At 39.9% G+C, this 17,407-nt stretch overlaps 1 protein-coding gene across 1 annotated transcript; it reads right to left on the minus strand.

Annotated features, from left to right (window-relative positions):
* Positions 1-4,521: 4,521 nt before the first annotated feature.
* LOC124291409 (FAST kinase domain-containing protein 4-like) lies at positions 4,522-16,373 on the minus strand. The gene is made up of 7 exons (XM_046728398.1): positions 16,210-16,373; positions 13,784-15,091; positions 12,147-12,274; positions 8,306-8,420; positions 7,586-7,661; positions 6,662-6,777; positions 4,522-5,162 (listed from the first exon to the last, which is right to left on the minus strand). The coding sequence occupies exons 2-7, from the start codon at positions 15,087-15,089 to the stop codon at positions 5,062-5,064; spliced, it is 1,842 nt and encodes a 613-aa protein (XP_046584354.1). The 5' UTR covers positions 15,090-15,091; positions 16,210-16,373; the 3' UTR covers positions 4,522-5,061.
* Positions 16,374-17,407: the final 1,034 nt, after the last annotated feature.

Genomic DNA, 17,407 nt, shown 5'->3' on the forward strand with positions numbered 1-17,407 from the left:
GGACGATTTTCAGACGTTACGAAAACATCCGTGTAAACGGGGCTCGACTGTATGTCAGTTCCTTGTCCGTTTGGTCCAGACTTGCTCACCTCCATGCATACAGATGGAATATTGCTGAGTGTGATGTTAGAAACAAACAAATCTGATACTTGTTTTTTAAATAATTATTATGAAATCGTACTATTGTTCTTGCAGTAGAGTCTGAGCCAGAAATTCATTATATGTTTTCTGTATGTGCTGTTTAACAAGTAAAACTAACGTAACTGTAAGTCATTATGCAAACTATATATAAATTATACATCAACCATTACATGGTTTAAGTGGCAGTAGAAATACTTGGATCGGTTGATTGTTGAAATATCTTATCCCTTTGGCATCATTGCTTTTACTAATGACAGTGTATGAAATAAGGCCCATCTGACCGCCCGAGATGGGCTAGATTTCTGCCGGACGGTCTGATTTTACAGCTAGCCAGCCCGATGGACGGGTGAAAAAAAATATTCAGATAACGTGTCCACTGGCCTATTTAGGATTTAAGAAGGACTGGTTAAATCTCCTCTGGCCTGGTAAGTTTTTGAAGTTACCAGCCCAGATGTCTGGCTGGGTTTTTGGCCTATTTCATACACTGCTAATGGACATAACATAACCAGAATAAAGAAGACTCATGCAGATGAATTGTTACAGTTTTTGAACTGTCAGGAACGGCTAGGAGAGAAGCTGATAAGGTCTCTGCTACAGCTCTCAACCTATGAAGCTACAAGATGTAGTCACTATGGCACCAACCTGTAAGATTTTGAGTCCAGGACAGTTGTCTTTTTCTGAAGAAATATGCAAGGACAGGTGAATTCTTTTGTATGTCTTTCCAACATTATTGATTATCATACTGATTTCTCTTTATATTTTGTGATGATGGAAAATCGTTCTATTTCATACCAGATCAGTTTCTTTATAGTTCGAGATTTTCATATCTCGAAGTAACATGTTTGATCTTTTTGGTGAAAGTTTTTTCATTCTTTATCAAAGTAAACAATATAGCATCATTCTAGATCTAATCAAATACATCTGCTTCCATAGGTAGGATGTTTTTTTGTTTCTAATAAATAATTTTATGGAAACGGAATATGTGATCTGAAATCTGATATTTTCAGAGAAAGGATATTAATTTACAATTTCATGCATGAATGTATGTAAGAACGAGTTCTTTTTCTCCATGGCTTATATTCTTTTTAGCGGAGTTACGTACATGTGCACACATTATTTTGCTTTTGTGTAGTTAAAACTAAAATATTTGTATTAACTTAAAAAGGTGACATATGTCTTTTGTCTGTCATGCTGATGGTGTCGAGACCAGCGCTGCCTGACGAGAAAAACTAACTATTGTGTGTTATTTGTATGGGGAGACCACTGAAGTATTTTAGCATGCTATGTACAGATATATGTATTTTATGCTATTTCCAGTTACTGATTGCTACAGTAATTGTCTGATTGAGTCACAAACATTGTGATTAAATTGTATCAAGCAATATTTGCCTTTGTCCTTCTTTTCACTGCTTGCTTGAACTTTGGAGCCCTAGCCACCTGTGCTTGTTGTAAGAGTGGGTGAGTTTAGTTTTATGCCGCTATTAGCAATATTCACATATTGTACCCATGTGGGGAATTGTGTATCTCATAGCTTTCGTGGGAAAGCCGCGAGAGCTGTGCCAATTTACACTTATCAGAGGGGTACACAAACTCCATGGTCTAGACTACTAGTTGTCCGACTTACATTTTTATGTAAGTTGCGGTGACTGAGCGGGTTAGGCAGCTGACTTTGTGTGCTAGCGATTAGGTGCCTGACTCTGAGTTTGTGGGTTCAAATCTCGGATGGGAGTCAACACGACAAAAGTACTAGAATCTGTACTTCACTGAGATAGTGTAATCCCAAATATAACGTGTTACATTTGACCACTTTCTAAATGGCACTTTCCAAATAGCATTGTGTATTTTTATTAAAGTAGTTTTGGCATAAGAATTCATTACTGCAAAATGGGCTCAACACACATTATAGTCTGGTGGGGCGATATAAGGTGGTACAATGTGCCGTGCAGAGTTGTGTCCCTTTGGCTATCCTGTAAAGTATCTGCAGGTATTTGCAAATACCATGTGCGCTTGCAGTCACTATGGACAAACAAAACTTTTGACAAATATCTGAAATGAGTGAGTAAATGTTCTTTCATACATGGTTCAATAATCAAGGTGACCAGACAGTACTTAATAGCATCTCAACTGCTCTGGTATTGCTTGAACATATGTTCATGATGGCTATATATCTATATGTATGACACTTTCCACACTGAACCGACTACCAAGAGGTAGGTAAAGTATTCAATTTAGTCATGGAACCTGCACATTTTCAGTTTACTTCAAGTCAAACAACTACCCCCATGTTTTCTTAACCTGTTTTTCTTTTAGTATCAAATATTTTCATCATGGCAAGAAATTTATAACAATTAGTTTATAAGAGGGATTTTACTCATATTCCATATATTGACTGAGTTTGGTTTTAACGCCGCTTTTAGCAATATTCCAGCAACATCACGGCAGGGGACACCAGAAATGGGCTTCACACATTGTACCCATGTGGGGATTCGAACTTGGGTCTTCGGCGTGACGAGCCAACGCTTTAACCACTAGGCTACCCCACCGCCCCCATATATTGACAGCCAATCATAATACATGTATATGCAATTCATAATACATGTATATGCAATGGATTGTTATACTGTAAATCATGAAATTAATGCGTCACAAATTTCATGCGAGTGTGAGGGTCTAGTCTAAAATGCGTCACGAAATTAATGCGAGCTCAGGAATCTGTGTTGATGATAAAATGTGACACCCTGAATCTTTGATGTTCATTTTCTGTTCACACTTGTTATTTACAAAAAAAACTGAATTGAGCTTGTTAAGCAATGAATGGAAATGAGCTGACGATGTTTTGATTACGCTGCCCTGTTTGATCACGTGATTGCTTGCTACTACTTGTCTAATGACAACATTTATAAACCTAATCCAACTTGAAAGAAACAAAAGTAGACAGACTGAAATGCGTCATTATAATAATGCGAGAAGAGTACAGACACATTTTTCGCATAAATAAAATGCTCACATTAATTTCATGATTTACAGTATTCTTCAGTGGATGATGTATCCAAGTGTCACTTCAAATCTATAACTTTCTTCAAATAGACAACACGAGCAAATATAAACAGTTCATAAATATTCTTTAATGCATATACATTCACCAAACACAAAGACGGCATTGGGGCAATAATAATGTTTGTCACTTGATCTCAAAATTGTACCAAAATTGATCTCTAAAAAATGTACCCTACGTACAATGCACCAGTACATGTTTCAGGGTTCGAACCCACATTTCTCATCAAAGCACTACCCACTGAGCCACTCACCAGTGTTATATATCAACATGACTGAATGGCAGTTTCCATAACTAAGACACACCATCATTAACATGGGTCACATGTTGGACTTTCCTGTACAGTTAAAGGGGCACTCTGCCAGGCAAAGGAGCAGGCCCAGCATGTTGATGCAAGTCCTAATCGCTGTATTGTTAACGACAAGTTGAGTCAAGTTCTGCTTGAAAGGCGCAAAGTGTTAACCATGTTTACAGTTTCCATCGCTTTTATTCAGTTCCGATTTGTAGCAAAACTAAAGCACTGAGAACTGTTTCAGACTAAAAACCCTCAAAGGCTGCAAGCCAACAAGAACCTACATCTTTGGATATTTACCTGTTCTCAGTGCAAGTCTTGGGTTAGCATGAATTTCGAGGACTGACAAGTACATGCTCGTCACTCAGCAAAATATGGCGCCCCATTTTTCTCTTTGATCTGAACTCGAAATGGACACCAGGGCGCCGTTTCGCAAAGCTATCGTAGTGCTACGACTCTCGTAACTCCTATACTGTAACATCGACTTATGACAGTCGTAGCGCTATGATAGCTTTGTGAAATGGGGCCCAGATCATTTACGGTAAACGCAAAACAAAACAAGCTGATCTCCAGTGAACTTACAGCACACAGTGGTGCAGTGATCTTCCCCTCTATAATAAATTACCAGTCTCTTATATACATTATACTTTTGCAAATTGTGAGGATGATATCCAGGCAAATGTTCCTAATCAGTCTGCTACCCACTTTAAAACATGGGGCACAAAGTTCAGTGATCAGTTGTGTAATGTAAGTGACATATCCTCCATTCTGAGAACCACGACAATCAACAACATGGGCAGTCATCTGAATAGGCAGTGAATAATTAAATATGTTCCATTCAAAATAATTGCTGTCCTCAATGCTATTCAAAAGTTTCTGCATAATTTCTTGATAGTAACATAAATAATTTGAGTGAGTGAGTGGTGAGTGAGTGAGAGTTTGGTTTTATGCCACTTATAGCAATATTCCAGCAATATCACAATGGGGGACACCACAAATGGGCTTCATACATTGTACCCATGTGGGGAATAATTTGAACAAAACATGCGGGAATCAAAAGGAGAACCATGCCAGAATACTGCTTCCTCAGTTTGTTGGTGTCAAAGAAATTTACATGCCAATAGTTTCAGCTTCACTGATCCAGCGGTTTCTGAAGGATGTTTATGACAGACAAACAGGCCATGACAAAGGCTCACTTTTCTTTCAGTAGGGTGAGCGAGATGGGTTTGTAATGCAAAAAACTGGCATCAAGATACATACGGTCACTGATGGGTTCTCAACATGATATAAATGGAGCCTTTTATATAGACCTAAGACCCTATCAGTGGTACCTTATGTCAGTAATTTTTTCGTTATAAGACCATGATGAGACCATGGCTTGGACTCTTCCACTATAACAAAATAGGTCAACCATTCAGGACTGAGAACCAATGGATTATGTCATATTCCTTCAGCATGACATCTCAACTTATATTGACCAATGCTGTCCATCCCTCAGACTGTCTGTATCTCTATGTTGCGCCCACTGCCTCCTTGAGCCTCGACTGCAGGTACTGTACATCCCTCAGACTGTCTATATCTCTATGATGCGCCCACTGCCTCCTTGAGCCTCGACTGCAGGTACTGTACAGTCTTCACCACTGTGTTCTTGTCTGCCAGGTCCGTGTAGGAAACCTAAAGTCACATTCAATAACAAGTTTTGTGAAAAAGTCAGTAAAAAACATTTGTGTGTATTTTAAGATATCCCTTGTTTTACTATTTCTTTGTAGTACAGTCACATTCTTGGTTTTGAAAAATGAGTGAGTGGGAGAGTTTAGTTTATGCCGCTTGTAGCCATATTCCAGCAATATCACACTGGGGGGCGTCAGAAATGGGCTTCACACATTGTACCCATGTGGGGAATGGAACCTGGCGTGATGAGCAAATGCTTTAACAACTAAGCCCCTTTTGAGAAATTCCGGAGAGCGGAAGGTCGCGGGTTCGATCCCCGACCGCGTCATACCAAAAGATGTTAAAATATGGCACTTGTTGGTCCCTGCCTGGCGCTCGGTATTAATTGGTACAATAAGGACAGGTGTCTTGAGTGGGGTATTCATGCTTCACTGCGGCATGGTATCTCAGTGGGCTAGCACTATAAAACCAGCTTAAGTCTGGGCTAGTACAAGCAGCCGCACATACACATACATACACATACACACGCATGCACGTCGTCATATGAGCGAAATATTCTCAAGTACGACGTTAAACCCAATTTCACCTCACCTCACCTTTTGAGAAATTAAGTGTATAAACCTATACAATGTCTCAACTAACATATTTTCATAGATTCTAAATACGCAAATGTTTGTGGGTCCTTGCAAGTTTTTACATCAGCATCTAAATGCAGCAGTACCCTCAATACTTCACATTTAATACTGGGACTATAACATGGGCGTTAATTCCTAAATGGGACACTCATGAGTGAGAATATTTTTCACCCTTTAAGCAATATCTCAGCCCCACAGGGGAACACAAGAAATGGGTGTAACAGTATTGGTTGAGTGAGTATGATTTTACGCTGCTCTTAGCTATATTCCAGCAATATCACGGCAGTGGACACCAAAAATGAGCTTCACACATTGTACCCTTGTGGGGAATCGAACCCGGGTCTTCTGCATGATGAACGAACGCTTTAACCGCTGGGCTACCCCACCGCCCCTAACAGTTTTGATAACTACAAGATTGTCCAATATGAAATGATATATGGGTGCATTGTGTGTTGTTTGATGGGATGCCCCACACAGCAATACTTGACCTACATGATGGGGTGAGTGAGTTGGGTTTACGCTGCTGTTAGCAATATTCCAGCAATATCACGGCGGGGAACACCAGAAATGAGCTTCACACATTGTACCCATGCAAGGAATCCAACCTTGGTCTTCGGTGTGATGAGCAAACGCTTTAATCACTTGACTACCCCACAGCCCAAACCTACATGATGGAGAACAGCCTGGACCAGACAATCCAGTCATGACTTTTGCGAGCAACAAACCACATCGTCTGGGTGAGATGACATGCAATCATCCAGGTCACCATGCCCTAATCGATCCATTCAGTCGCCTCATACAGTCAGTACAGGTTACTGGGGACCAGATCTAACCTGGTATCCCCACAGGCGACCTTCATGGACATACCTGCACCACCTTGTAGCCGAGGAGAGACAGGTGCCGTGCCTTCATAGCCTGGAGCCCCCGTGGGGGCGATGTCGTGAAGTGTCATGTCTAGGTAGTCCTGTACTAGGATACACACCCTGCCAACATACAAACTCATGCAGTACTGGGCCCAGTTTTTTCGAAGCTCTCTTAGCGCTAAGATAGTCTTAAGTGCCATACGTTAACATTAACTTACGACTATCTTAGCGATAAGAGAGCTTCGAAAATCTAAGCCCTGGACTTGAACAAATCTGATTTGAAACTCTTGAACAAATTGGATTTAATACCTCTTAGACAAACTCAGGTGTCTTGTTTGTTGTTGTTTAAAGCCACACTCGGCAATATTCCAGCTGTATGGTGACAGTCTGTAAATAACCAAATCTGGACCATACAATCCAGTGATCAATATCATGAGCACCAATCTACGAAATTGGGATACGGTGACATATGTCAACCAAGTCAGCGAGCCTGATCACCTGATACCATTAATCAACTCTTACGACAACCACGGGTTGCTTGAGACCAATTATAATTCAAACTCATTCAGCATATAAATTCCCTAAAGATTTAGGATGTTATCCTTCATCCAAACTGCATCCCATTTTGATGTAGTGTTATAAGACAGGGTGTATATCTCTAAATTATCAACTGCTGGATAAACATGCGTATACCATAATGGTTTATGTAAAATATCATCCTTGTATCAGTGCTACAGATTGACAAGGGCTGTAACGCTAGATCTGTACAACATAATTTGTTTATAAAGGTTTTCAAACTTGTTCAACATATTTATCACTTAACGATCTCTGCAACGTCACCATTGTGTCAGTCACATTTTCTGACAGATGGAGTGAGCCCAAACCTGTATTCCTGTTTCAAATCACTACGGGGATAACAATACATTACCTATGAAGTTCTGGGTCATCAACTGACGTGTCGTACGGCTTTGGGGTTCCACTTTTGTCGACAAACAATTCAGCATCTGAAAATTAGGCAATCAGTTACAGAACTCTGTTGTAAATGAATAAATATATTGTATAATATACATAAGTTAGGGCTTTATGCAGCATTTATCAAAATTTGATAATCAGAATATTCTATAATTGTTTGTTATAAACATGATACTGTAACATAACAGATGGGTAAATGTTGACACATTGCAAGTAACTAAGTAATACCTTGTAGGATCATCAACTGTTTGTTAATTTGATAATTTTGTAAACAAAAACGGAATTCAACTACAATTCTTTCTCTTATGGATTTTATAATGTTTTATACAATGTCAAACTATGATTGTGTATTCATGACTGTTCAAGCTTCCCAATTTAGGTTATTTCCTTCTTGTGTTGGGCGGTGGGGTAGCCTAGTTGTTAAAGCGTTCGCTCGTCATGCTGAAGACCCAGGTTTGATTCCCCACATTGGTACAATGTGTGAAGCCCATTTCTGGTGTCCCCTGCCGTGATATTGCTGGAATATTGCTAAAAGCGGCGTAAAAATCATTCACTCCTTCTTGAGTTGTCTTGGTAACCTAATTCCAATCAGGATCTGAGTAGTTAAATTCATCAAAATGGATAGTTATCAAAGATGTGCAATAGGAAATGTTCATCAAATGGGCAACATACGAACCTATGTGATATCCGGAGCTGCTGAAAATATTGGACTTAACATATTTCTCCAAAGGAACCATTGTTGAGAGCGCCTTTTCAATTAGTTTGGCACTTGATCTGTTTTTCTTCATAAACTGTAACACACAAGACAAAAACTTATACAACCATGAACACAAATGCATATCAGTCAATTCTCATGAAAAAATGTATCAACAGCTTCGGACTGCTCATTAACATTCACACAGACTGTAGACAACAATAAGAAATCAGTAACTTTGTAGAGCTCAATAATGCATCCTGTTCTCGCTTTTCTTTCATCAGCCAATCTGGAGACAGTTGTCCCGTTAGCAGACGTGACCCTTTTTGTTTCGGTTTATGGAAACGATGATCACCTAATCAAATACCATGGAATCACATGCACTTTGTTTACATTTCTATGAGTGTCGTGAAAGACTGTATGGTGTTGAGGAACTGAGAATGATAGTTTGGATGGATATTAGACTTGAACCTGAGGATTACAATAATAGGATTTTGGCATGACCTACGGCACTTACAATACAACAGCATGAACAGACCAGGAATGTACATATGCCACAACAGCAAGACCCGTGAAGATCCAGGGTAGAATTAATCTTCAGTAACCCATGCTTGTCGTAAAAGGCAACTAATGGGATTGGATGGTCAGGCTAATTTCATCATATCCCTATTATGCAGATCAACGCTCATGCTGTTGGTCACTGGATTGTCTGGTCCACACTTGATTATTTACAGATCACCTCCATATAGCTGGAATATTGCTGAGTGTGGCGTAATATTAAACTCACTCATAACAGCAACAAGAAGCAGCTTTTGGACAGAATGTGCATTAATCATGTTAAACGTGACCACATTTGGACATCATGAAGCCATATAGATCCCAAACACAATAACATCATTTTTAGGTATCAACCATTTAAATATTTCAACTCTGATGCCTCAAAAAAGTAACTTTCAATCTTATCTGGCCAAATCTGTGCCAAGAAGCTGATAACCTTTTGTTTTATACATAATTCATTATGAATGTTTGTGAAAGATCATTACACTGGCAATCTGTCTTACAAATACAGTGTAGCTCCTGCTATCAGATGACGACTTGAACAGAAATGTCGGAGAGGACTAGCCCCAAGTTTCATCATTTTAAAAGAACCCCCGCCATTCAGTGAAGCAACAATTAACACAATAAATACAAATAATATTAAACGATCTGCTCGACTGTACTGTTTATTAATACCATTTAGTTTTGAATGTGATAATGCGTGAGTGAGTATGATTTTACGCTGCTCTTAGAAATATTTCAGCAATATCACGGCAGTGGACACCAGCAATTGGCTTCACACATTGTACCCATGTGGGGAATCGAACCTGGGTCTTCGGCGGGACAAGTGAATGCTATAACCACCAGGCTATCTCACCGCCCCATGTGATAATGAACTAAACCTAGGAGTATATGATCGGTTTACTGTGGCGTGTACACTTCTTGGTACAAGTGGACATTTCTCTTCAGGGTTACTGATTTGGGCACGTTAAGACTTTGTGGGTTTGAGGTTTTGCCAGTTATAATTAATATTTCTTGTCCTCCTGACCCATATTGTTTGGTTGGTATGAGAATTGAAATGAATTGAATGTTTTACATTCCAGGGCCTAGATTTTCGAAGCTCTCTTAGCGCTAAGTTAGTCGTAAGTTAATGTTAATGTATGGCACTTACGACTATGTTAGCGCTAAGAGAGCTTCGAAAATCTAGGCCCTGATGGGCAGTGGCGTAGCCTTGTGATTAAAGCGTTCCCTCATCATGCTGTAGACCCTGGTTCGATTCCCCACGTGGGTACAATGTGTGAAGATCATTTCTGGTGTTCCCTGCTGTCAAATTGCTGGAATATTGCCAAAAGCGGCGTAAAACAAAACTCACTCACTCACTTACATTCCTGACACAATTTTTGTGGTTTGGTTCAGTATGGTTTTTTGTAACCATTCGACATTGTAAGACAAAGTCAATGAAAATGGTTTCATCAAGAATACAGCCCTTGACATATCAACGCTTATTGGACAAACAATCTAGACGCCTACTGTGCGAGCAATGATGATTTGTGGCAGTCAAGACCAATTCTGTATCAGTGAGTGAGTAAGTGAGTTTAGTTTTACACCGCACTCAGCAATATTCCAGCTATATGGCGGCGGTCTGTAAATAATCGAGTCTGGACCAGACAATCTAGTGATCAACAACATGAGCATCGATCTGCGCAATTGGGAACCGATGACATGTGTCAACCAAGTCAGCGAGCCGTTAGTCGCCTCTTAAGACAAGCATAGTCGCCTTTTGTGGTAAGCATTGGTTGCTGAAGACCTATTCTACCCCGGATCTTCACGGGTACAATTCTGTACTAAACTTGAGTGAGAATGAGTGAATGTTGCTACAGCTGCATCATGATGAATATTCCGACTAATCACAGAGCCATGAAACACAACCAGCCAGAGAAACTAGTGACTGAAATAGGGCTGGGACGATTCACCGATGCATCGCGATACATTTAAGTTTGATACAGCTATTGTATCGTGGAATGGTGTATCGATACAAAACGATACACAACTTTTTCTTCAAAACATTATTATCTTAAACATGTTACAGTTCTTATTTAGAGAAAAATACGCAAGTATGATGGAGTTACTTGTTTGTTTATTACAATAGTGTTATTGTTAAACACAAATACCTTGAAATAAATCATTTTAAATCTTGATACCGTGTCATTCTTTCAAGGTGTATGTATCGTGATACATATTGCAGGTAAAATATCGCGAGATGTAATGTATTGTGACATAGTGTATTGTCCCAGCCCTAGACTGTAAACAATAGCACCGATACATGAACATGCATGGCATGTCAAGTCACGGAGCCTGACCACCCAATCCTCTTGTAATAAACATAGAATACTGAGAACCTATTCTTCCCTGAGTCCAAGGAGTCAGCAGGATGATTATTATTAATATTATTGTTCATGATGATGATTATCATTATTATTATTCATAATGGTGGGGATGAATCATGATGATGGTGGTGTTTGATGATAATGATGATGATAATGATGATGATGATGATGATGTGTTGAACTTTCCATGTAAGTTATCCAGACCTAGCTATGAAGGTATGTATGAACCCAATGGGAATACCAGGTTAGTTCAGGTCCCCAATAACTAAGCAGGTGTGGAAATAACTTTAATATTGCTAGTGTACTCCGGAACAGTGGCAAATGTAAAATCACTTGCCCTGATAATTTTTCCACTATACCCGGACATTTTCTTGTTGATTTTTAAATAAACAACATAATTAACACTGGAAAGCCAACTGGACACTGGTACAGTGTGATATACAAATTTGCTTGCCCAACAGAAAAAATCACTGGACTCGGACGTTGGGCAATGGGTTATTTCCACCCCTGCTAAGGCTGTAATGATGCATCAAACTATCGATGGATTGCAATTGTTGAGTCTCCGATAGCAATTAATCGATGGTGGAGACGAAAACCTATCTATGCATCGATAGTATGTGTGACTATCGATTGTTTAGTAACTGACTTCCGTCTTGTATTGCAATAGTTGATCGCAATAGTATGTTGCAATAGACTATCGCTATCGAAATAGTTGTTTCCCCTCAATAGTCACCCCTACCAACAACCCATGCTTGTCACAAGAGGCGATTTTTTTGTATCCCAGCAGTGTGGATCATTGCTCATTATATCTATCAGTGGATTATCTGGTCCAGACAGCAGGAATAATGTCTAGGGTGGTGTTACACAAACAAACAGCTTGCAGAATATTCTCCATGTACCTCTGTGGTCTTGGGCTGATCTTGAGCAGGCAGCAGAGGACCGTCATAGCCAGGTAGCTCAAGCTGAGCCGTTGTGTTGATGTTCATCAGTTTCATGTCAGTCCACCACTTGCGGTATGTGTCTTCCACTGAAACCAGAATCGGGAAAGGATTCATGAAATACTCATTTCACATTTCAGAATCCCCTTTTTAAGAAAAGAATATGATGAGTGAAACAGTTCCTTAATGCTTGTAGGTTTGGTTCCTTAGGACCAGTTCTACCATGGAATCATCATGGGGTAGACATACATCTTACTCTTCATCAGGGGTGGAAATAACTTTAAAATTGATAGTGTACTCCGGTACAGTGGCACATGTAAAATCACTTGCCCTGATAATTTTTCCACTATACCGGCCGTTTTCTTGTTGATTTTTTAAATAAACAACATAATTAATATTGGAAAGTCAACTGGATACCGGTACAGTTTGATATACAAATTTGCTTGCCCGACAGAAAAAAACACTGGACTCGGGCGTCGGGTAATGGGTTATTTCCACCCCTGTTCATCCCAATAAAGTTTAACAAAATTAATTTTTTATCATAACTCAAATAGCATCTTGGAAAATAGATTAATGCTTAGTCTCTGAAAATAAATAAGTTACATGGAAACTCTGTTCAATATAAACAGGAGCCCTGGTGAAATGGGAGATTCAGAACCTGAGGAAGATCTACACTTGCTTTATTTAGAGCTCTTGCATTTGAGACAGAGCTGGGTGGGAGCTAGTCTGTCTCACAGTCCCTGAACCACCTTATTTTCCCAACCACCTAGCCCTCTCTGCAATGCTAAAGCTCTAAGTGAAGCAAGTCCAAATGTCCTCAGGTTCTGAACCTCTGGTCTCCCTGGGGCTCTTTTTCAATCTCAATGGGTTTGTTTGTTACTATCAAAATTATATATACAGTCGAGCACAATTGTCTCGATATTCGTGGGACCAAGAAAAAATATCGAGTTATCTGAACTTCGAGACATCCGACCAGGGCATATCATCGCATATCATTTAGAAACAACTCAACAATCACAGGCTAGTCAAGTGATTACACAAAACCCTCATTGGATTCTCAGTATGTTTTGATTCGAAATTATAATCCGTTATCAGTAGTGTTTAGTCGTAACAGTGAGTACTTCCTAATTAATTCCTCCTAATTAAATAACAAAAATATGTGACACCTTCAACTCAATTAGCCCTAATTAGTTAACGCCACCACATCTTTTTGATTCATGCTGCACCGTGTGTAAATGTGGGTAAACTACCTCAGTTCAGAGGGATACTTGCCCATGAAAGGTAGGTGAATATCGAGTTTCTTTGAAAAATATCGAGTTAAAAGGGTAATTTTGCTTGTTGGGACCATGAACTTGTATCAAGATATCCAAAATATCGAGACATCTGTATCAAGTTAAAAGAGTTTGAATAATGATAAATTATGAAGGAATTTTCTGGGACCGAGATGTTATATCGAGACAACCGAGATATCGAGTTATCAGAGTTCGACACAACGGTGCTCGACTGTATTCAGAGACTAAGCGTTAGTCCAGGTGGGAGGGACAAAATTATGGTTCTGGGGCTGTGAGACAGACTAATTGGAAGGGCTGTTAACCCACCTGGAAAATACTCCATGAAGCTTGAGTCAAGGACGGTGACAATCATGGCACTATCAGCCTTGTTGAGGATCGCTAGAGACCAGACAAGGTCAAGCCACTGTGCGGGATCTTCATCTCGAACAGACGCAAGGTCAGATGACAAGATGACCTTCACCAAGCTGTCCGTCTGCGGACTGACATAGTTCAGTCTGGCAATAGATATGACTACCTTCGCTTTGTCCATTGCAGACAGTTCCCCCAGCCCTTTCTCCAAGAGTCCAGTGAGTCCCTCTAGGAGTGTCTCATCTTTCCACTGAAGCTCGGACAGTGACCGCAAGATTGACAACAAAGTGAAGGGGTCTGGCTGTAGATTACTGGTCGTGTTGTCAGTAATACTCCTTAACAACTCAGTGTCATAAACATTCAGCCGGCTACAAGCATAGAAAAGTTTGGCAAAGTCTTTAAGACTCAATGTATTCATATCTTGTGTCTGTTTATTCAAATGTTTCACTACAGCTCGAATCAAGGGCTCATTTCGTCGTTGTTTCTTTGCCAAAACAAAGAGGACCCGACTGAGGTGTTTTGCACTCATGTTTTGCACAAGTGTTAGAGCCAGGTCATCGGTTGCCTTGACAGAGTACCCAGCATACATCAACGACAGGAGGAGAGACGGCTTTGTAATGTCCTCCCACTGCTCGCCGAGTCTGGTCGAGGCGTGCTGGATGATCTTCGTACGAAGCGGGCTCTGCTGATGATTCTGAAGATGTGACACAAGTTTGATGAGAGACGAGAGAGGACATATCTGTATACTCTCAAGAACCTTCTGTCCCAGTGCTTCTATCACAGCAGTATCAGTCTCATACATTTCTATGAGAGGAAGTAGACAGCTGACAGTGTCTGTAATACTTAAATACGGAATCCCATTTAGGAGTCGATCTTCAAACAGACTGAAGTTTCCCGAGCCCAGAGATTCCACTTGAACACAGCCCTGTCTTCTGAGTTCGTTGAGTCGAGCTAAAACTTGTGACATTTCATGTGAGAACAATACCTTAGTGAACATTAGTTCCAGGTCTTCAATTGTACTGTCCTTAATATGGGGTGTCAGATCCCATGATGACTTCCTTGCTGTTATACTGAAGCTGGCTCTCTTGGTTTGGGAATCACCTAACAATTCATTTGGATATTTGCTGTCATGGGAAGAAGTGTCTGTGGTTGTAGAGAACGAGCACTGAGATGATGTAACTTGTGGAAGTATGGCTGCTGCTCTGTGACTTCTGTGCAGGCAGAGTTGGCGCCACAGAGGTGTAAAAATCTGTTTTGAATACATTCCTGTACAAAAAAGAATGACAAGGGTTACCTTTAGTTTTTGAATAGACTTCTTAATTTCCTCAAATTGAAGCCATTGAAGAGCTGATTCAAGGTGTCAAAAATGATTTCACAGTCGGACTAAAAACCTTTCAAATTTTCCAGCTCAAACATGTATTTTGGCATTTTGGGGGTATATTTCAGTCTATCTATTTAGAGTACTGGTAGTATAATGTGATCTTACATGACCAGAAATTCTGGATGAGTACCAGTATACACACTGTTACATCTGGCAGATATCATTGTAATGATGTATGGCAATCAAGCAATTAATGATTTGCCTGTGGAAAATGCCTTAGTTTCACACATTACACACTTTTGAACATAGTTGCAACAAATCAAATTGGAACTAAATTCAAATGACGGCCAAAATGACAAGTTGACTATGTTTGTCGACTTCAAGCAGGACTAGCTATTCTGGATATTTTCTAGTTCAGCCAGCTAAACGTCGTGTTCCTAGATATTTTAAGAAAAACTAATTTTAAGGCTGTAAACTCTTCCACAACAAGGCAGCTTCATTAAATAACATGATGCTTTCTTTGGCTTGATCAAACTATGAGTTAAATAAACATGATAAATTCATGACTGGAAATGGTTGAGATTCCTTGTTATCATTTCTAAAATTAGCCTGAATTGGGCTTAATTTAGCATTCATGTTTGGTTCCAAATTTATTTTAGCTTTCATAAATCCATAGTTTACCTAGCTCTACAATGAAAAGACAGTAAGTCTAAAGGTATGGTCGATTTTCAAAATAATTGGCGATGTGCACTGGCAGTCCACAGATCAAGAGTTACCTCCCTTGGAACAGATGTCACACCTCCAGTTTCACGATCATTCAAGCAAATGTTTTGTAACTGTTATGTTCTCAGGGTAACATGGATGTGCTTTATGAAACAGTGGTTTCTCATAGCATTAGCATTTAAATTACTTTACTTTTCATCACTATCACGTTCTTGGCAGACGCAGCCTCGATTCTCGAACTTTGAGTGTGACACTGACACAAGACGCCCTTGGTGAAAGAGAGCAAAATGGATATACAGTTCATAGAGTAACTGGTTCAAATGTAAGGAAACACACTTACTGAGGTATGACAGAGCACAGTTTAATGACACGCCTTGCTCGAGGGCATTGCTCCCAAATTTTGTCCCTACAAATGACACAAACACTGGCACTGGTCCTGTAGGGTAAACATGCTTATGGAAACTCTAAACAGCGACGTCATCATCTTTATCAACACTAGAGGGTAGTCGCAACATGTAGCAGGCGCTGCTACGAGCCAGATATGCGCGACGCACCGGTAAAGGGAGGTAAGTGTGATTGATCGGTGTGACTCGACTCCTGTACACTCAATAACCAGTATTGTGGTGTGGCAGGCTGATTATGGCCTATTAGGAAGTGCATACATCAATCAGTAAAATACACAGGATATATTATATGAGTGCCCATGTCATACTACGGGGGCGTAGGAAAGTGTGGGGGGAAGAAGCTCACAGGCCCTCGTGTCTTTGCGAGGATTAAAGATTAAAAAAAATTGAGATGACCCCGATTCGATATGACTCACAGTACAATACTTGTCATAATGTATTGTACTGTGAAGCATTTCGAGTCGGGGGTCATCTAAATTTTTTTATTTTTCTTGATCTATAATTTTCGCAAAGACACGAAGGCCTGTGGGGAGGCTTAGCCCTCCCACTTTTTTCGAGACGAAACCATATCTACCTTACCATAACTACAATTTCATTTTGATTTTCTATACTTTTCATAAATTACACCCACCCCCCGCTCTGAAACCCCTTCCTACGCCCCTGTACTATATGTTTATGACACGAGTGCCTTTAGTAGAAATGGTATTTCCTGAGCGAGAGCGAGGGATATACCGATATTTAGGCACGAGTGTCGTAAACATAGTATGACATGGGCACTCATATAATATTCTATTTATTACCGAAGTCGTCAAATTGAGGAAAATACACCCAAAATCTACTTTCAAACCTGTAGAACGCAACGTCACAAAAGAAGCTTTTGACGCCATAGCATTGTTCATGACGTCACGTCACCATGATAAAGTGATATTTTGCCCTAGGGCATCGTATGAAAAATATGAACCCCGATATTTGCGCCATCGTAGGTAATAAATAACTTAAGCGTATGCCTGGCATTTTTCACGAAATATATACAAAGATGTTGTAAAACAGAGGTGAAATATCAAAAACAAACTTCATCCCATCAAAATTATCATTCAGATGCTTTTGTGCTTTGAGCATGTTGGATAAAGCGCA

Source organism: Haliotis rubra, unplaced genomic scaffold (genome assembly GCF_003918875.1).
Source record: "Haliotis rubra isolate DU_JTF1 unplaced genomic scaffold, ASM391887v1 Scf113, whole genome shotgun sequence".
NCBI classification, from domain to species: Eukaryota; Metazoa; Mollusca; class Gastropoda; order Lepetellida; family Haliotidae; genus Haliotis; species Haliotis rubra.

What these genes read in the sequence shown, in the direction of transcription:
- LOC124291409 (XM_046728398.1), bottom strand. Translation starts at nt 15,089, where the DNA reads ATGTATTCAAAACAGATTTTTACACCTCTGTGGCGCCAACTCTGCCTG. An exon ending in GATGACCCAGAACTTCATAG is followed by an intron (nt 6,778 to 7,585) that starts GTAATGTATTGT and finishes GTATGTTGGCAG; the next exon opens with GGTGTGTATCCTAGTACAGG. An exon ending in TCGGCTACAAGGTGGTGCAG is followed by an intron (nt 5,163 to 6,661) that starts GTATGTCCATGA and finishes ATGTGACTTTAG; the next exon opens with GTTTCCTACACGGACCTGGC.